At 56.7% G+C, this 20,692-nt stretch overlaps 2 protein-coding genes across 3 annotated transcripts in view; one reads left to right on the top strand and one right to left on the bottom strand.

The window, feature by feature from the left end:
- Positions 1-20,692, bottom strand: part of EVI2B (ecotropic viral integration site 2B) — a 449,729-nt gene that overhangs the window by 199,546 nt on the left and 229,491 nt on the right. The gene's annotated exons all lie outside the window — the stretch shown is intronic.
- Positions 1-20,692, top strand: part of RAB11FIP4 (RAB11 family interacting protein 4) — a 120,036-nt gene that overhangs the window by 92,467 nt on the left and 6,877 nt on the right. For both annotated transcript variants that reach the window (XM_082442274.1, XM_082442275.1), the window contains 11 exons: positions 10,107-10,336; positions 11,987-12,181; positions 12,703-12,837; positions 13,103-13,138; positions 14,304-14,403; positions 14,686-14,789; positions 15,886-16,026; positions 18,083-18,164; positions 18,997-19,134; positions 19,234-19,392; positions 20,523-20,666. In XM_082442274.1, coding sequence (XP_082298400.1) covers positions 10,107-10,336; positions 11,987-12,181; positions 12,703-12,837; positions 13,103-13,138; positions 14,304-14,403; positions 14,686-14,789; positions 15,886-16,026; positions 18,083-18,164; positions 18,997-19,134; positions 19,234-19,392; positions 20,523-20,666 — 1,464 coding nt within the window. The remainder of the gene's footprint in view (positions 1-10,106; positions 10,337-11,986; positions 12,182-12,702; positions 12,838-13,102; positions 13,139-14,303; positions 14,404-14,685; positions 14,790-15,885; positions 16,027-18,082; positions 18,165-18,996; positions 19,135-19,233; positions 19,393-20,522; positions 20,667-20,692) is intronic.

Genomic DNA, 20,692 nt, shown 5'->3' with positions numbered 1-20,692 from the left:
TTATCAAAGATAAGGTGACCATATGTGCGTGGGTTTATCTCTGGGCTTTCTATCCTGTTCCATTGATCTATATTTCTGTTTTTGTGCCAGTACCATACTGTCTTGATTACTGTAGCTTTGTAGTATAGTCTGAAGTCAGGGACCCTCCCTCTTCTTTATGACTTTCTCTTTTGGAAAAGACCAGGCCAGTTGTCTTAGAACGTGCCACATTCTTTCTGTCTTATTGTTTCCCCGTGGTGATGTGTAACTTGTTCCTCTGTTCCCTGCTTTCCCGTTTAATAGAGGTTAGGTTTTAAGGCTTGATTAGAATTAAATGTTTTGTAAAGACTATATGATAGGTGATGCTGTGTCCTTCATAATGGAGCACATCAGGAGGCCAGTGTGTGATTGGTCCTAATTAGCATTGCCAGGTTTGATCACTGCATTAAAATGACAGTAGCCTGTTTTCTCCATGGTAGTGGTACTGGGGGTGGGGTCAGGGGGTTGCAGTAATCTGTAGGGTGATTCTTTGGTATTGTGCAAGTATCCAAATGCTCATCAACCTTTGATCTGATGGTTTTATTCTACAGCTGTTGGGTGTAATGTTATATTTGTGTCCTGTCAAGCTTGTGTTCACATCTTCTGTCTCCCTTCTAATTATCTTGTTTGTGTGCCTTATCATTTACTGAGAGAGATGAGTTAAGTTTTGCTCTGTACATTTTGAAACCACTTTATTAGATGCATAAACGCTTAGGAGTGTTACATCTTGTTAAATTGATTTTTATCGTTTTTTTAATGTCTCTCTATCTCTTGTCTGATATTAACATAACCTCTCCAACTTTTAGTTGGTGTTTGCGTGGTGTATCTTTTTTCATTCGTTTACTTCCCACCTATGTGTGTCCTTATGCTTAAATTGTGTCTCTTGTAAATGGCATGTAGTTTTTTAAATCTAGTCTGACAATATTTCTCTTTTAATAGGATGGTTTATTCAGTTTTCATTTAATGAATTACTGATATGGTTGAACTCTTTATTATGCGTCTTTTTGTTGTTCCAGTCTGATCTTTGATTCTCTTTTCCTCACTTTTCCTGAATCCTTTTGGATGACTTAAGTATTCTCCTCTTCCATTTTCTTCTGCGTTAGATTTTTAGCAACACATTTTTATTTTTATTTTTTAACTGATACCTTTTGACATGCTCAAATGTGTTATTGGAACAGAAGTGGGGACAGAGGGCTCAGAGTGTCTCCTGGGTGGGACTATGGCCCCGGTGTGAGCGGCATTTCCAGTGGGGTCCAGGGTCTGACCCGTTGCCTAATGGGCTTGGAAAGCAGATCTTGTTGGCCCTTCCCACACCCCTGGGACTCGAGTGCCCCTTATGCCCGCAGATTGTCCCTCCGCGGACGCACAGAGCCAAAACGCCAGCTGATTCATTCTCAGTGAGCATTGCACTCCGGCAGTGAGCTCGGGCAGCCCTCCCCTCATTGTCAGCAGGCTCCTGGGAAGCTCGTCCTGATCCGAAGGGTGGTGGGTGAACTTGGACCCCGGGGAGCTGGTTAGAAGGTCTGAACGGACATGGAGTGGTCTCCAGCTCTGGTGCCAGTTCAGCGAGACCCCACAGCCTTTAGGGCAGACTGGACATTCGGGTCAGCCGGACAAAAGACCCCTGGCCGGTGCCTGGGTGGTCGCTGCCAGGATCTGCCTCAGAATCTCACCCCAGCCCTTAAGACTTCCAGCCCCTCAGTTCTGCTGCCCTGCAGGGGATTCGCCCACCTCTGGCCTTAGTTTGGCTGCCAGGGGGCCAATCCAGCATCCCTTGTTTCTACAGTTTTTCTGGGAGCTACGTCATGCCCTCCTTTCCCTTGCACTCCTGGGGTGCTACCTTATCAGCAGCGTGTGTGCTGCGGGGAGGATGTGGAGATCAGGCAGAGAGACAGTTGAGGAGTTGCAGTTAAAACACTGAATAAAAGGCAGTGCGGGCTTCCATGCCCCTTCCACACCCCTTCCACACCCCTTCCGTAGTGGTGGTGGTGGTGTGTGCAACAGCAAACCGACTCATCTGACCACCTTGGCTTTATGTAAATGGGAGTTCGTGAGAAACATGAGCATGACTTTCTCTTCCGTTCGTTACCAGCTTGAGGCTCCACAGCTGGTGGAGGCCAGATCCTGGACTGAACCAAGTCTGCCCGAGAGCCTCAGTCTCCCCATCTGCAAAACGGGCTGGTTTAGTACCTCCCTCCAGGGGGTGATGGGAGAATCAAACCTTCTTAGTATTTCCCACTTGAGACTAATAATAAGCTCCTGAGGAAGCCCTGTTGTCACTATTGTCCCCCTCCTGGGATCTGCGGGTCTACTTTATGATGAAAGTAGTGTAGCTGCTGGGGCGTCTACACTGAGATCCGCTCTTGGGTGGGAACCCAGTCAAGGGTGGTCTTCAGCTGCCGGTGGTGCCCTCCCTGAAGTGAGGGTTCAGGAGGTGGATCCTGGAGCCCCTGGCTGGGAGGAGACAGCCTGAAAGCTGCTTTGGGTGCCCCACCCCTGGGAGGGAGGTTAACTAGAGGGGATTCTGCTCTAGCCTTGGGGGTGGCAATCTGTCTGTTTGCCTGACTTTGGCCTCCCCATCAGAGTGGGAAGCTTGGGCTGCAGAGCTTTGATCTCACAGTGTGAGGTCAGTCCCCAGGGCTGGCTGAGACGGGTGATAACCTCTAATAGTTTGGTGACCTGGTGCTCCCAGGTTTGCCCTTGGCCCTGTTGTGGGCAAGCTGAGGCCTTGTATCTGAGTCAAGGTTGCTTTTGTTCAGAAGGCAAGGCTGAGGCACCAGCCCCTCTATGTGGACCCCTAAATCCCTCTTATTCCCACCCTCACCCCTTGACTGGCACCCAGGCAACCCTCTGCTGAAAAGTCTCCTATGAGCCATTGATGAGCACCAGCCGCCTGCAGAGCGAGGCCTGGCTTCAGGGCAGGAGCTGGCAGCCACAGACAGGAGTTGGGGACAGCCTGCATTGCTGCTAATCTCTACCGCCACCACCTTTGCTTGATGAGAGCTGCTGAGCCACAGTGGTGTGTAGTGGCTCCTGGCCCAGGTAACCCCATCCCCTCCCTGTGCACCTGGGGCATTGGCACCAGCAAGTTAGCTCCTTAACCTGAATCGTCTGCTACCTGTGGGAAAGACGCAGCGAGACCCTGACCAGGCCTGTCACTGTTCCTGGGCTGTTGGCTGGCTGGGAGGGTGGATGAGGGCTTTGATGCCCCACACCCCCAGTCGCCTCAAGCCTGCTCAGCCTCGCCAGGCGGCAGGCTGGCCTCTCCCCGGTCCTGGGCTTAGTTTGTGTCCATCCCTCCCCCCATACCTTCCCTGCAGTGGGGTTCCACGTGTGCCCACTGGTGCCTGGCAGCACGGGAAGCTGGGATGTGCCCGCCTGAGCTATTTTTACCCAACCCTGTCCCCATGGAGCTGTTCTTTGCCTCCGCATTACTGCCTGGGGCGCAGAGCCATTGCCGGGGCTGGGGGTGGATAGCCAGAGCCTGGGAGCCTCGCGGACTCCCTTGCCCAGGCAGCATCTCGTCCTAACACTTAATAAAGGGTATAATGAATGCACAGAGAGACCTTCCCAGACAGTGGGCAGAAGACAGCCCTGGTGGGGAGAAAAGAGGCACCTGGCCTGTTTGGAGGGCCGGCTTTGCACCATGGGGTGTCTGGCTTCCAGAAGCTGCACCCAGCCTACCTTCACACCGTGTGCCACTGGGGTCAGAGGGGGATAGGATCCCGGGGGCTGGAGAGAGACCACTAGGCCAGCATGCACCCCTGGCTGTCTTTTTCTCAATACAATGAAGATAATAATAGCTCAGGTTTGAGCACTTTCTGCTTAGAATATGTACCAACTCATTGAATCCTAATAGTTAACCGCATTCCATAGATGGGGAAACTGAGGCACTGAAGTTCAGTAAACCTAAGAGCGCAGAGCTGGTAGCACAGTGCAGGTGGACTGACCAGGATTTGAACCGCTCGGTCCACCTGCAGAGCTTGCTTCTAACGCCACTTGGCCCCCCGCTCTTTGCCGAGTTTCCAAGCATCCATGAGGTGTGAGGCATTATTATTCTCCAGGGCAATCTCGCCAGGTAGGTATTTCCATCCCTGTTTTCAGATGAGGCTCAGAAATCCAACAGCTGGGTCACAGCCAGCCAGCGACCACGCGGGGGTCAGCGCCCGGGCCTCGGGCCTCCCGCGCCGGGCTCTTGCCGGCTGACCCTCAGCGGCGCGCTTGGGCCCAGTTGCTGATCACCTGCCCTGTGCTCCCTGTGATGCTCACCGTGGGGTTCAGACGTGGAAATCCTCACGTTCACCCCTTTAGGGCCTTCCCTCTCCCCGGGAGTGTGGAAACGGGGTCACCTGGAGTCAGCTGCCAGGAAAATGGGCCAGGTGGGGGAGGGGGAGGACCAAAGGAAGCGGTCGAGTCTGGGCCCTGCCGCACCCCCTCCGAGGGTGTGGCCGGTGGGGCGTTGTTGGCCCCTCTGAGGCCTGGAAGGGCCCCACGGGTACTGATGCTTGGCCTTCTCACCAACCATTGAATTCAGCTCGTGCCGACTTGCTACAGAGGAAGACGTGACTTTGGGGCCTGCTGGCGGGTGAAGGCTGCTCCTGAGACTGGAGACGAGGCCCCACGGGCAGACTTTGTGCCTCCAGGCTCCCACTTCCAGCCCGGGCCGGCGGCATCCAGCCCCAGCCAGAGACGGGGGTGGGGGGCTGGAGAACGCTGGTGCTGCAGACCTGCCCTGCCGGAGCGGCTAACTAGGACATGTTTGCCCAGCCTTGGGCCTCAGAACTCTCCAGAAACGCTCTTGAGGATGACCTGCCTCCTGGCCTCCTGTCTGTCCAGGATCTCACCGGTTGACTAGCCAGGGACCCATGGGCTGCAGGGGCAGCTCGGCTTCTGCAACACGCAGCCCCAAGGAGGCCGGATCAGGATTGAATGCTTCCACAGCTGCCAGCTCTTTGGTGCCTGTGAAAATTGTCACGTGTGGTCCTTAGAGTGGCCTCTGAGGTAGAGGTGACTGTCCCCATTCTGTAGGTAAGGAGTCAGGCAGGAGCTCAGAGGTGACTTGCCCAAGGTCACACTGCTTGTGAGTGGCCGGGCCAGCCAGGACTAAAAACCCAGTCTGCCAGGCTCCAGAGCTGCACCCTCACCCAGCCCCGCTCACAGGGGTGTCCTGGGGCCCCTCCAGGTGACCTGGAGTGCGCTGGACATATGCCAGCCACACCCATGTGGCCCTGTGGGGACAGGGAGCTCCATGTGCAGGAGTGGCTCTGGGTCCTGAGGAACAGAGCCCTGGGGACATGGGTCACCCACAGATGTTGCCTGGAGCTACCTGCTGAGGACACTGCCTCTTCCCTAAAGGCCCCCCCCAAAAAATCAGACACCCCCTTTCGGTGAAATCCCATTACCCACTCCCCCGATTCTGCCACGCCTCCAGAGCAGGCCTAGGATCCGGGACCACCAGGCGTCCTCTGACGCCCGAGGAGCTCGCTGATGTGGAGGGAGGTCTGGATGTGGACCAGGTGGCCTGGGGCGGGCGGGCAGCTCTCGGGGTTCTCGGCCTAGAAGTGCGCACGAGCAGGAGGTGCCCCGTGGAGCGATGTCCTCCTCCCCCCACCTTCCCCCAGCTCCATCCCGGGGCTGCCGCAGCCCAGTTTCCTGCTGTCCAGAATCAGCCTGGGGTTTGTCTGGGAGCTCTGGAATCTTGGAGCAACAGGAGAATCTGCCTCACCACGCCCAGGCAGATTACTCTTTAGCTCTGGCACATTCCCCAGAGTTCTTCCTCTTCACGGAAGCACATGTGACACGGGGGCTCCATGGGGGCCCCGACCAGCCCAGGGCCCTGACTGGAGGGTAACTGGGCCTCAGGAAGCCCCTGCTGTCAGGTGCAGCATCTTCCCAGGCCTTCTGGAAACGCTGTGAGGACGGTACTTTTATTATGGATGAGTTCTTCCTCTTCCTCTGTAACTTTATCTAAAAAATATAAAAGAAACTGGCTCCGAAGGGTTTCTGATGTGACTTTGGTTCTCCCAGCTAGGGAATGATGGCTCCAGGTGGGGTGAGAGGTTGCCTTCCAGCACCTTCCAGCACCTTCCAGCAGCCATCTCTGCTTGCCTCCCTTCCTGAGCTGTCTGGGATCAGAGCAGGCTGTCCCCCAACCTCAGCAGCGCTGCCTCCCCACCCCACCCAGTGCTACACTCAGCCCTTCCCTGGAGGGCCGGGGAGAGTGGAAGCTGGGCTGGGACCCAGGCCCCCAGGAAAGAGCACGGGTGACAGGGCCACTTTTGTCCAGGAAAAAAGCCAAACTGGTACCATCCCAGACTAACCAAGGTATACAGTTAGTTACTTTTCTTATAGCTGTCTTTATATTATTTAAATTTGGGAGAAAACTACAGATCTTAGTGGGATGTAACCCCGTTGTATCGATAAGTGGAAAATGCATTTAATATACCTAACCTACCAAACATCATAACTTAGCCTAGAATACCTTAAACAAAATTACCCAGCACAAAGCGTATTTTTAAATTAAGTGTTGAATAGCTCATGTAATTGATTGAACACTGTACCAAAAGTGAAAAACAATGGTTGTAAGCGTTTCAGTGGTTCACCCTCGTGATCGGGTGGCTGACGGAGAGCTGGGGCCGCCCGGCATCAGGATAGCGTCGGACCGCACATCGCTAGCCCGGGAAAAGAGCAAAATTCCAACTTTGAAGTACAGTTTCTACCGAACGCCTATCACTTTCACTCCATTGTAAAGTCAAAAAATCGTAGGTCGAGCCATCGTAAGTTGGAGGACCGTCTGCACTAGAAATGGTTTTGAAGTTATCGTTAAAATTTCCACTTGCCTTGGGCAACCAGTTGTGGCTTGAATGAAGAGGTGTTGACGTAGGGAGAGCAGCCGTTTTTTTTTTTTTTTTTTTTTTTTATTTTTGGCTGTGTTGGGTCTTCGTTTCTGTGCGAGGGCTTTCTCTAGTTGCAGCAAGTGGGGGCCACTCTTCATCGTGGTGCGCGGGCCTCTCACTATCGTAGCCTCTCGTTGCGGAGCACAGGCTCCAGACGCGCAGGATCAGTAATTGTGGCTCACGGGCCTAGTTGCTCCGCGGCATGTGGGATCTTCCCGGACCAGGGCTCGAACCCGTGTCCCCTGCATTGGCAGGCGGATTCTCAACCACTGTGCCACCAGGGAAGCCCCGAGCAGCCGTTTTTTAAGAGAAAAGGCCGGCGTGTCGAGAGCGTGTGTGCACGCGTGTGTGCACACGTGTGTAGCAGAGGGGGGGCGTCGGGGTGGGTGAGGGGCTGGGACTTGGCGTGTCGGGAGCCTGGCTCCAGGTCTCAGGTCCCTCTGTAGCCGGGAAGTTCCAGGCAGTCCCCTCCCTCTCCGAGTCTCATCTTCCCTGAGTGTCAGATGGAGAAGATGAATCCTTCATCCTGCCCTGTACACTCCCCGGAGCTCTCCCAGGGCTGTTGTGAGAGCCGAACGGTGTGTGTGGGAGACAGACAGGATGCTTTGTCAAGTGTGAAGGGCCGGGCAGGTGTGGACTCTGCTTAGTCAGAGGATAAAAATATGCCCAGGAGGTGTTGGTCTAGTTGGGAGGGAGGGACCCCTGTGGGGTGTCTGACCCCTCCTGCTGCCCCTGCTGTGGCTGAGACAGGCCACTCGAGACCACTCTTTCCACCCTGGGCAGGGCCTTGGGCCAGGTGTCAGGAGTTATGGGTGTGTCGCTGTGGGACCTCAGGTGAGGGGGTTGGTCCCCACCTGTGTACCATGAGTTGGGTGTTGGGACAGAGTGCCTGGCAGAAACGCGGCGTCTGTATCTCAGTGTCCAGTGAGGCAGACGTGAGTTGGCCAGAAGCCAAGCCAGATGCTTAATCATGGGTGTTGGGCTCCACTTGGCCCCCTGCCTGCCTTCTGGGGGCAGGGTGGGCGGCAGCCTCTTGCGGACCCCTGCGGACGCGGTTCCAGGGGGAAAGCATGGGCGTTGGTGACTCACGGTCCAATCCCGGCCCTGCCACTGACTCCCACGTGGCCCCAAGCAAGTCACTTCACCTCCCTACACAGAGGGGGAAGGAGACCCACCTCTCAGGGCTGTGAAGACGAGAAGAAACACCCACTTGCAAAGTGACCAAGCCCTCTTGTGGGCCACAGAGCAGGGACTCCTAGCCAGTGCTGCCTTCCCCCTGCCATGTGTCTGGGAGGGTGAAAAGCTGCAGGTGGAGGAACAGAGCACACGCCTTGCTTCTCCACGAGCCCCAGCTCTCCATGGAGGGCCTCTCTCCGGGTGACCACACACTAGCCCGGACATTCCCTGCTGGGGGCAGGAAGGGGGCGGCATGTGGAAGTTGCAGCATTAGGCGGAGTGCCTGGCCTTCATAATTAGTAATGTGTTCCTGTGATGTGTGTCTCCTCATGGTCACCGTGGGGTTTGAAAATCCATGAAGCGTGGGTTGCGTCAGTGATAAATGGAACCAAGCGAGCGGTGGCCAGAGGCAGGTGGGACTCTCTGCCTACTGGCCAGTGGACTTCTGGCAGGTGACTCTCTGGGCCTTGACTTCCTCGTTAGTAAAATAGGGATGGGAATCCCTGTCCTGAAGGGTCATGAAGCCCAAATGGGGTAATAAATTAACTCTTAGCTCAGTCTCCGGAACTTGGTGGTGGTTCTGTAAATGTTGGTTTCCCTTTCTTTCTACTGGGACAGCTTCGGGCTTGCAGACAAGAGCTTGCTTAGGACACAAGATGTGATAAGGTTGGGAGCTGTGTGGGATTGATTAGTGACATGTAGGTGCAAAGGGCCGCGTGAACACTAGGGGGGAGTTTAATTACACAGCCCCTCGGCCTCCACAGTCAGAGGCTCCTGGCTGCCTGATGCCGGCTTTATTGGTCCATCTGGTGCTCAGCCCGAGTCATGGCACAGGCAGGAGCCAAGCTCATTAATCTCCATCTATTCTTAGCCCTGGCGTGTGTCTTGGTGGGGACAGACCCCCTGGAGAGCTGTGCGCTCACCAGTGGACAGCTGCCTGCGTCTGGGCGGGCACAGCTAAGCTGCTCGCTGACCACCTTCCTTGGATGTCCCTGATCCTGTTCTTGTCTGAGATGCCCCGAGGCTTTTCACAGCCCTTGTTACTGTTACTCTTCTTGTGGTCCTGGGGCTGGAGGACGCACCTTTAACGGGGGCCCTGCCAGCCCTAGCTAAGGAGCACGCTGAAGAACCTGAGGAATAGTTGACATCTCCGGTGGGAGCAGGTGGAGGCTGTCACCTCCAAGGTTCCTACCTCCTCAGGGGCAAAGCAGCCCCGAGAAATGGTTTGTAGAGATCTGCCTCTCGGACTAGGTAAACTCTGAATAAAGCCAGAGCTCTTCTCCTGTAAGATGGTTTTAGCAAAAGGTTTGGGCAAATCTTTATGGTGCGCTGACATGCCGGGCAGGGTGCTAGGCACCAAGGACCAGTCCAAAGCTCAGACTTGAAAGACCTAGAATTCTTGCTCCCCAGCTTGGCTGTGACAGGGCCAGGGCAGATCTGTGGCCTAGACTTACCCACTGAGGTCCTGCTGTGACACAGCGATCCCTCTGTAAGATTCCATCGCCATTCTCACTCCACTTACAGAGGCCAGAACTGAGGTTCAGAGGTGCTATTTGATATGCCCAGAATCATGGGGGGCAGACCCCATGCTGGGCAGTCCCTGTACCATGCCGCATCAAACTCTGCTAGGTCAGAGTCATTGTCACTGGGGCTGTGCCTTCTTAATCACTAAGAAGCCTTCTCTGGGTCACTTGGCTTCCTGTGCAGACTTTGTGTTGGGGACCTTGCCAAGCAGCCCAGGGGCCCTGGATGATGCAGCTGGCCTGGCTGTGGCCCTTCTCCATGGGTGGCTGTTCTGGAGGTTCCCACCCCTCACTGGCCTTGCATGAGAGGTCCCCGAGGTGAATCATCTGCCAGGGTCTCACACCCGAGGTTTCAGTGTCTGGGCTTCCCGGCACCGCAGTCCCTGCTGTCCCCTCCATCCCCGGCCCTGCTGGCGTCCTTGAGGTCTGAAGAGCAGTGCTGAGCCTCGGGGAGCCAGGCTCACTCGCGCTGCCCCCCCTCTGTCTTCCCCAGGGCAGCGAGGTGCCAGACCCCACCTTTGCTGATGGCGAGCTCCTCCCCAGGGAGTCCGGCTTCTTTCCTGTGGATGAGGACGAGGCCATGACGCTGGCCCCGCCCGAGGGCCCCCAGGAGTCGGACATGGACGGCCCCACGGAGAGCACCCGGAGCCTGGAGGGGCCGGTCGGGATTCCCGCCGAGGAGAAGGATGCAGGGCTCGGGGGCCTGTTCCTTCCAGAGGACAAGTGAGTTAAAACTGCCTGGAGCTCCACGTGTCGGGAGAAGGTGATGGTCACGGCCGGAGATTTGGAGAGGGAGGAGAGGGCTTCCGGTATCAATCTTACCATACGAAATGGTCGATTTTTAATCATGTTCGACCTTCAAGAAAAAGGCAAGTTCATATGTTTCAACCTAGTATATTTCCTCAGTGCAGGGGTTCGCAAACCCAAGTGGCTCTGGGAATCACACTGTCGAGGAGGGGTCCTTTGGAGCTGCTCATCCGTGTTGCTTCCCGGGGGCGGTCCATCCGCTGCGCTGGTGACCAGCCAGCCCAAGGACAGCTGGTCATATGGCTAATCACCTGCCACCTGATCATTCAGGGTGTTATCTGGGGCCAGTCACCAGGAGGCAGCCAGCAGCGGGGGTGCTGAGAGATTTGGTAAAATTTACAGGAGAAAGAAGTGAGGAACGTGACTAATTCAACCCGAGGTGCTCAGGAGCCCAAGGACAGATAAATAAAGTAAATAAATAAAATAAGGTGGAGATACCCAGAGACCTAATCTTCAGCGCCCTATCACTAACGCTGTGATTCTTAGATGGAAACCAGGGTTCCTCAGGGGCACAGTTTGAAAATCACTGTCCCATTCTTTGAGTGCACAGGCTTATCAGTAGGTTGGAGAGATTCTAGTTTACGAGTTAAGGATACACAGAAACTGCTGCACAACGACTCAAGGGAAGATATGTTTTGGCAGGTGATGAGTTAGTTGTACTTCTTTGTTCTTAGGTTGTAGACAGGGTTCAGCCAGCCACTGACTCTGTCCCAGGCCACACTGGGTCACCCGTGAGAGGCCTGGGGTCTCTGACCTGTGTTCTGTGGCATTAGGCTTCTTTGGACTAGAAATCCGCTCTATGAACTAGGGGAAGCATCCTGCCTACTGGCTCATTGTTGTTTATTTTTAAACCTCATTCATTGTTGGAGCATAAGCACTTACACAGAACTTGAAAAAGGGAGGAAAAGTGAGAATGAAGGGCAAATAACTTAGTTTACTCATGGTCCCACCACCCAAACCCAAGCCCTCTTGCCTTTTAAATATTTTTATTTCCTGCTTTACCTTCTTCTGTGTAGACCCTTTACATGCTTAGACTTATTATGTCTAAAATTTTATATCTAACTTTTGGTTTAATTTTTAGTTTAAATTTTTAAAACTTCAAAATAATTTTTTTTAAGTTTAGTTTTTAGTTTTAATTTTTAGAACGTTTTTCAATCAAAACAACTTTCACTTTTAATTTTTCCACATTACTGCCAATATTTTTTTACAAACCTATCCACAATGATTTGAGAGTCCATAATTTATGTGACCATTTCATTTACTGATGTATAGTATAATTTAATAGTTAATTCAGTGTAGCTGTCCGTAAACCATTGAGTTGTAAGCAATGTTTGGCTGCTCTAGGGCAGCATCGGTTTGAACATCTCTCGTGCAGAAACCTTTTCTGTGGTGAGGCGTTTCCCTTAGGATGAGGTCCCTAAAGTGTGCTTACCAGGTCAAGAAGTACAGGCTTCATCAGGCTCCTGGTATCTTGGCGCCCGTGGACCTCCTGGAAGGTGTGGCCAGTTTCGGCCCTGCAGGCTGTGGTGGCGCCCCGTTCACAGCCGACCCTTGTCTTACACTCAGGTCCCTGGGCCGCACTCCGTCCATGACCACGTCGGACCTCTCCACACACTCCACCGCCTCACTCATCAGCAACGAGGAGCAGTTTGAAGACTACGGGGAGGCGGATGACGTGGACTGTGCCCCCAGCAGCCCCTGCCCCGACGACGAGACCAGGACCAACGTCTACTCGGACCTGGGGTCGTCGGTGTCCTCCAGGTGGCCCCTTGGTCTGGAGTGGCATTTGGGGTCCAGGAAAAGTGGTAGAACCATTCCAGCCTCTTCCTAGCGGGGGTTCAGCTGGCGGAGTCGTGAGCTAACTGGCCTCTGCTCCTGTAGTGGGGGGTGGGGCGGGCGGGGGGGTGCTGCCTTTGCACCCTGATTGGGGGTCTGGAATTCCTCCTTCCTTCTGTCTTGGGGAAGAAACACAACCAACCTGGAAGGCCGAAGGCTCCAAGTGGCCTATTGATACCTTCCCACGCAGCTGAGTCATTACTCTGACGTTAGCTCTCAGTTGCCTTCTCTGTGAAATGGGTACAACTCATTGACTTCCTCTCTTTGAGAGCTCTGGAGGAGGGAGATCTATTGCTGTACTTCCACTCCCCACCCGCCCCCACCCCCAAACACACACACAAGGCTCACAGGTTTTGGAGAATCTAATAGTAAGCTCGGCAGGACGGGGCAGGGCACCAGACTGGACAGCAGTTCAGAAGGTGATTTCTTTCCCTCTCACGACCCAGCGCGGGGCAGACGCCTAGGAAGATGCGGCACGCGTACAACAGCGAATTGCTGGATGTTTACTGCTCTCAGTGCTGCAAGAAAATCAACCTGCTCAATGATTTGGAAGCCCGACTGAAAAACCTGAAGGCCAACAGGTGAGGCCCCGGGGCCCAGCATAGGGGCGGGTGGGTTGGGGACCAGAGGGAGAAGCAGCGGGGAAGGTGGCCCCGCTCTGTCCTGGCAGGTGATCGGGGGCTGCTGCTCAGGGCCAAGCTGATTAGTGAGGGCAGGAAAAAGCCTCGCCCGCACTTTGATCTCTTGCAGCCGGGGCAGAGGAAGGAGTGGGCTAAAGGCCTCTCTGTTCAACCATCCTTTCCTCTCTCTCCCCCTCTCTCCCCCCACCCCACTCTCTGTCTCTAGCCCCAACCGGAAGATCTCTAGCACAGCCTTTGGACGGTAAGGCCTCCCTCAGGGTAGTGCGGGTTGAACGCTGTCCCCTTTCACTGTGCTCCTGCTGCCAGGGTTGCCGACTCCGTGCCAGCAGCCCAGACCCAGCCAGTGCCCTGCGTGCAGCTGGACGTGCAGAGGGGGACGAGGCGTCCCAGGCAGTGCAGGCAGAGGAAGCTCCGCTTGCGAGAAAGCGGGGCCGGCCCTCGCCAACCCCATCCCTCGTCCCTTCTGTCCCTCTGGCAGTGGGCGGCCTCTCCAAGCCCTCCGTTGCCCCCGCCTCAGGCAGGCACACAGGGGTGCCCTGAGAGACACAGCCGCCCTCACGGCTGCTGGTGCCTTTCCCTGGGCTCTGGAGCTGGCAGCTCTACCAGCAGAGGCCCTGGGCTTCCCGCTGGCAGAGATGGGGCGTGAGTGTCCCCCCTGGAGCTGGTCCCTCTGCTCCAGGTTAAATCCTGCACAGCTGACCTCCTGGGCCCACCAGGGTCCCACTCCCGCTCTCCTGCTCATTCGCCCCAGTTCCACACCCGGGGCTCTGGGAGCTGCCAGCAAGTGTCCGGGAGCTGGGGTGGGACAGTCTCTTGGCTGAGACCCTGGCTGCTGGCTGGGAGGGGGAAGCGGCTGGGTTCTGCCTCAGGCAAGAGTTACCTGGACAGCAGTGCCCGTTTCCAGTCCCAGCCACCGACCCACCGTCCTGCAAAGCCTGGGTGGGTCTCCCTCCCCCTGCCCACCACCTGGGTCCCCAGAGATGTAGCGGGAGCAGCTTGGTAGAGGGCTGGGTGGTCTCAGGGGGCCCAGGCCCTCTGCCGGGGCTGTGGTACCAGGCTGCCTGCACGGGGCGGTTTTCCAGGTGGAAGGGGCCGGGGTGGGGGGCTCCTCCACCAGCTCTGGTCTGTGGCAGCTGCCCGCTGGAACACCAGTGTGCACGGCGTACTGACGCAGCGGGAAAGGGCTCTGATGGATCGGCCATGTCTGCCGGGGCTCAGGAGCCCCGTCTGCCGTCCTCAGAGCAGAGTGATCTCTTGAGTTCAGAAGTCAGGCCACTCTGCTCCCCTGACTGGGTGAGGGCACCCTCCCTGGGGTCCCGGGTGCTCCCCCAGCCCATAGCCTGAGTCTGGACCCCAGTCTCCCCAGGGCCCCTGCAGCCAGACATGCCTTCCCCCACCGTGTGCAGGCAGCTCATGCACAGCAGCAACTTCAGCAGCAGCAATGGCAGCACCGAGGACCTGTTCCGGGACAGCATCGACTCCTGTGATAACGACATCACTGAGAAGGTGGGCCTGGGCGGGTGGAGGGGCCGTGACATGGGCGTGCCCCCTGGGGGTGGGGGGAGGGGCTCCTGACGGCTGCCTGGGGACTTGGGAGACCCTGTCCCTGCCCAGGAGTCGGGGATAGGTGGCCCCGATCACATGGGCACATCCACCCCCAGCCCCACCCAGCACGACTCTTCACTCACAGTCACGCGGGGGTCCTAGCCGTCAGTCCCACCATTATTAGGTTCTCAGTCCTGTGGACTTAAAGGTTTCCTCCACCCCACCCCTGCCCCCCTACGGTAGGTGAGTTTTCTGGAAAAAAAGGTGACAGAGCTGGAGAATGACAGCCTGACCAACGGGGACCTGAAGAGCAAGCTGAAGCAGGAGAACACACAGCTGGTGCACAGGTCAGGCCCGGCCTTGGCTGAGACGTGGGCATGGAGGGTGGTCCGTGTTACTGAGCCCCCAGGAGAAGCTGGGCGGAGTGAGGTGGGGTGGCTAACCTGCAGGTCCTTCTAGCTCTGAGGGTCTGTGATACGTCAGCCCCTGGCTGTGGGCCCTGCCCACGCTGGGTGCCCAGGAGGACAGGTCTTTGGGGACAGGGAGAAAGGCAGAGCTTGACCTCGGCCCCCCAGGTCTGCAGCCCCAGCTCGGGTGACAGGGAGGAGTTGGGATCCAGTCCTGTCTCTCTCTGTCCCACAACGATGAGAGCCTGACCTCCCTTCTGGGGGACAAGCTCTGCAGAGGGAGAGGCTGGTACGAGTTGGGGGCTCACACCTGCCACCGGTGGGAAGGGTCCAGGCATTGCTGCGCCCTCCGCCCAACAGAGGCCCACTGAACGTGACTCAGTGCGGTGGTGCGTGTATGGTGTAGTCCTCACAGGATGGCATAAAACTTGGTAAACTGATGCCCGTCCAGGGTCTGGTCCTCAACCTTGTAGGGCCCAAAGATGAGTCCTCTTGTACACCCCAGAAGTTCAGCTCCATGGAGGGACTGTTGCCAGTGAAAGGTGCCCCAGACTGATATACCAACTAGGCCACCAGTAGTGGGGTTACGATGTCTGCAGTGGGACCTGGCCTTACCCGGCTCTGGCAGGCCCACCACCAGCCAGGATGTGCCTATCTTTGCGGTCAAGGTGCCCAGTGAGCTGAGCTATTGATCAGAGGGGGACCAGCCGGGAAGGAAGGGAGCAAAAAGAGTCGGTGAGGCCTGAGGGCTGTTTGACCCGCTGTGGCGAGGCCAGCCCCCTCCGTGCCTGCCCTGGGAGAACCCCTTCAACTGCCAGGACTGACCTCTCCCGGCTCCGGTGGCGGGTGTGGCTGGCACGCCTCTCCTTAGATGCCGTGGGGTCCTTCATTCATCTGTCAGTGAAGCTGCCGGCCCACAGTCGGGGTGTCAGGGTCTTGGGGTCCGGGGCTCCCAGTGGTCGCAGCCTGGGTTCGGGGGAGGAGAGTCAGGCCGCAAGAGCTTGCCCTGCACTGGAGTCCACGCCCCTCTTCTCAGGGTGCACGAACTGGAGGAGATGGTGAAGGATCAGGAGACCACGGCCGAGCAGGCCCTGGAGGAGGAGGCTCGGCGCCACCGTGAGGCCTACAGCAAGCTGGAACGGGAGCGCAGCACGGAGATCGAGCTGCTGAACACCAGGTGGGCCCTCGGGATGGCCCAGTGCCCTCCACCCTCTGATGCGCCCTCACACCCAGGTCTCGCCCTGTGGGCAGGCGCTGTTCCCATTGTATGGATGGGAAAACTGAGCCCCAAGGGGAAGCCTCCTGTAAATCTACTTCTGATACTTGAACACATGGATGTGTTCTCTAGGAAGCAGGTAAAAGAATGTTCGTAGTAGGTACAACTGGAAACGACGCATGTCTATCAATAGGAGAATAGGTTAAAAAAACAAAAACAAAAACACAGTGGTCTTGCCCTGAGTCCTGTGCTGGGTCTGATGTCCAGGCTTGGAGCGCCCCCTGCTGTCAGATTCTTCCTGACCCTGAACACTGGGGCGCACTGACCCCAGGCCCCAGACACCAAGGATAAGCAGGGCTGCTCCCGGGCCTCGGGTATGGCTGTTGGAACCTGCGGCAGGCAGGGAGAGAAGGACGGACCTGGGAGTCTGGCTTGGTCACGCATTAGCTCCATGACGTTGGACATACTCGGTCACTCTCTGGGCCTCAGTATCCATCTGTCAGCCCTCCCTGGAGAGTGACCAGGAAGGCAGGTCGGCGGATGCACGTGAGAACACTGCACACAGCTGAGGGCTGTGATGATGCCAGGGCCCTCCCCCGACACAGGCCAGGGAGGCCACCTGGGCCCCCGGCAGAGGGGATGGCTGCCCCTGCCCTTCTCAGGCCCCCTGTGGCCCCGGTCTCTGAGCTGAGCCTCTGCAGTCTGACAGGTCCAGCCGGGGTGGGGGGTGGTTTGGGAGGTGGGCTCCCACCTTGTACCTCACGGCTGGCAGGCAGGTGGTCCCCTGCCTGCTGAGGTCAAGCAGGCCCAAAGGAACTTGGTGGGCCAGACCCCTGTGCAGCTGGGTGAGACCTCCCAACTCCCCGGTGCCTGAGACCCGCTTTGTCCCCTTTATCGACCAGGGCTTCATCTTAAGTTTCCACGGGTGTTCTAGAAGCTGCTGTTTTGCATCTGTTTCTTAATGAGGTTGGTACCTCATTAAGCATCATGTTCTCTGCCTGCTCCTGACAGCTGGCCAGTCGGCCGGCCTGGGCGAGGTGGCTGGGACGCAGGTGGTGGAAGAAGATGGTGGGAGTGCAGACCAGGGCTGAGGCCGAGCACAGAAAGCCGGCCCTCTTGGGAACTGTCACCTAACCCGTGCCCCTGTTCAACTCCAGGGGGCGCTGTTCCCTCAGACACTGCAGGCAGCGCTCCCAGAGTCTGCAGCGTGCTTTGTGCCTCAAGAGAGGTGGCCTCGTCAGGGGGTGGGGGGGTGGTCTGAATTCCCCTTAGGCCCTGGCCCAGGGGCTTCTCCTGGGGAGCCCAGAGGGCAGTGGGGGCCAGGAAGCCCTCTCTCTGCGAAGGAGGACATGACAGTGGGAAGGAGAGGGAATGCCCTACCAGAAATGTCCCTGCACTGTCCTGGTGCCACTGGCCAATGGTCCAACTCACCTACCCCTCTTCTCAGGTCACTGAAAACTGACCTCGACAGTCCCTGGTGAACATGAACACAGAGGAACCACTGCCCGTGGGCGTCAGAGGCAGCTGCAGCGAGCGCTCAGAGGGCAGAGCCCTGGGGGAGATGCGGGGGAGAAGGTTGCCTTCCAATGGTGAACCCTAACAGGAGGGCCCTGCCCCAGATGCCACAGGAGGACTCTCCATTAGCAGAAGAATACCACTGCCTACCCGCTCCGCAACCCCGGGGGTGTTTCAGGCCCTAAGGAGTATGCAGAAAGAACCTTATGTTCTTATTCATTCACAAACAAGTGTTTCCTTTTATCCAAAAATAATAATAACTCAGAGTCTTTACCATTTTGCCTTGGATGACAGGAAGCTCAAAGCCATATTACCACTTGGAACAATTATTCATATTCTCCTTCTCTTTCCCTCTCTCTCTCTCTCTCTCTCTCTCTCTCTCTCTCTCTCTCTCTCTCTCATTTACTGGTATGTACCCCCCAGGGAGCGGAGAATTGCTGCAAACTGTCAAATTGTAAGGGAATCTCCATTTTTGACATTCTTGTCCTTCTCCTTTCCCCAGGGTGCAGCAATTAGAGGAAGAAAATACCGAGCTTAGAACGACAGTGACTCGGCTGAAGTCACAAACAGAGAAGCTGGATGAGGTAAGCAGCAGGTCCAGGCATCGCTCAGACTTGGATCTTGAGCCAAATCCACAGAGAGGCTGCGTTGGCCATCGGAGGCCTTTAGTTTCTAGTTTCTGAAATTCTAATAAAATTGCTCTAGCTAAAAAAAAAAAAAAGGCATCAAACATGAATAATAATTCATTTTTCCATATTCCTTATTTTCCAAATTTTCTATAGTGAATATCTATTTCCTTGTATTATGGGGGAAAATAATAAAAAAAAGAAAGAGGTTAGCTTCTGTTTGGGGTCTTACCTTCTTTTTTTTTAATTAATTTATTTTACTTATTTATTTTTGGCCGCATTGGGTCTTCGTTGCCGCGCACAGGCTTTCTGTAGTTGCGGCGAGCAGGGGCTACTCTTCCTTGCGGTGCGCCAGCCTCTCATTGCAGTGGCTTCTCTTGTTGTGCAGCACGGGCTCTAGGCGCATGGACTTCAGTAGTTGTGGCTCACAGGCTTAATTGCTCTGCGGCATGTGGGATCTTCCCGGACCAGGGCTCGAACCCGTGTCCCCTGCATTGGCAGGCGGATTCTTAACCACTGCACCACCAGGGAAGTCCAGGGCATCTTACCTTCTTATTCAAGTCCATCTGGCATCATTGAAGGGCTTCAGAGACCTGAGATTTTTCTAGCTGTGTCTCTAGACTCCTAGGGGATCTGGCCATTTCTTTAATCCGTGCCTCGGAAGGCTCTGTCCAAGGGGCTGGTCTGATGGCCCATTTGTCGAGGTGGCTGCCCCGGCCCCCAGCAAAGCCCCTGGGGCACCGCGGGCCCCCTGGGAACTCTCCCCCTGCCCCGGTCTCCCCGGCTCCAGGAGCGGCAGCGCATGTCCGACCGGCTGGAGGACACCAGCCTGCGGCTCAAGGATGAGATGGACCTGTACAAGCGCATGATGGACAAGCTGCGGCAGAACCGCCTTGAGTTCCAGAAGGAGCGGGAGGCGACGCAGGAGGTGGGTCCCGGGCCGGCAGGTGCCAGGGCTCCCCCCGACCCCCGCCACCCCGCATGCCCCACGCCCCGGCTCCCGCCAACCAGCCTCTTTCCCCCGCAGCTCATCGAGGACTTGCGCAAGGAGCTGGAGCACCTGCAGATGTACAAGCTGGAGTGCGAGCGGCCGGGCAGGGGCCGCGGCTCGTCCTCCGGCCTGGGCGAGTTCAATGCCAGGGCCCGAGAGGTGGAGCTGGAGCATGAGGTCAAGCGGCTCAAGCAGGTGGGCCCTGGGAGCCTCTGACCCACGGGATAAGGTGTCCAAGTCCCCTCCGGGTGGGTCTCCTGTGAGGGGCCGAGGGCCGTAGCGCCCCCTTCCCCGACGTAACTGCCTGCTCCTCCCAACACCCTCGTCGTCAGGGCTGCTGGTCCCCGTCTCACAGCTCAGCCAAGGCAGATGGAAATCCCAGGGGCTCTGCTCAGCATCCGTGAAAATAAGCAGACACCCGTCTTCTGTCCTGGGCACATGGGGTGGGGGAGGAGACTCTACCCAGCCACCCAGTAGTGCCTCGCTCCGTTGGGTTCTCCCAGGAGCAGACCCCGCACCAAGGATTCCATTTCAGATGGTTTCCGGAAGCACTCCCACGATTGGAGACCAGTTGGGGGTGGGGGAAGCGGGATCAGGAGGGGGCAGTGACCCAGAGAGGGCGTGATGCTGCGGGAAGCCCACACCCAGAGACTCTGAGTTGACCACCCCCCGACCCCCGGAAGCAGAGGTGCTGCTCCCACAGCAATCCTAAACCCCAGCCCTTCTCAGCCACAAGGGGGCGCCCTAGGCCCCAAGTGTGAGCAGTTAGAAGCCTTTAGGCAAAAGCTAGAGTGCAGGGCTGGTCACCAGGGTCTGGGCAGGACAGTACTGGGCCTGCTGTACTCAGGAGCGAGGGTGCCCCTGGAAAGAACTCCCAAGAGCGGGATTCCTGAGCCCGGCTGCAGGAGGAGCCAAGGAGATGAGCTGACCTGCCAGCCCAGAGATCCAGAGCATTGCTTCTCCTCACCAAGGGCCAGTGTTGGAGAAGGAGCCACTGGGTGGGCGGTGTTCTCACACAGGGCCTCCGGGGCCCCTCTTCTGGCTCACCCACCTCCAGGGAGGAAGGGGTGGCCTGGAGCCATGCCCCTGTCTGGAAACTTGGCTCCCTGACCAGGGCTGTAACTCCTCCTCAGAACCCCAGGACCTCCCAGGACCCAGCCTCCTCCCCCTCAAGCGTGGCAGATGCCCCGTCATCTGTGGGTGTCCTGAACTGGCCATGACACACGCCCAAGGGGAGGAGAGGGTGCTGGTGGCAGTCAGGGGGCAGTGGATGTGGAGAAGTGGGTTCCGGTGGGAGTTGGTATTGCCTTTGTCCCCCTCCACAGGAGAATCATAAGCTGCGGGATCAGAATGACGACTTGAACGGGCAGATCTTGAGCCTCAGCCTCTACGAAGCGAAGAACCTCTTTGCCACCCAGACCAAAGCCCAGTCACTGGCTGCGGAAATAGACACAGCCTCTCGTGATGAGGTAATGTGCCCACCGGCTCTCGCCTT

This window comes from Balaenoptera physalus (genome assembly GCF_965194825.1).
Source record: "Balaenoptera physalus genome assembly, chromosome: 20".
Classification (NCBI taxonomy): domain Eukaryota; kingdom Metazoa; phylum Chordata; class Mammalia; order Artiodactyla; family Balaenopteridae; genus Balaenoptera; species Balaenoptera physalus.
Note: the sequence above shows the minus strand (reverse complement) of the source record. Positions and strands in the feature narration are given on the sequence as shown.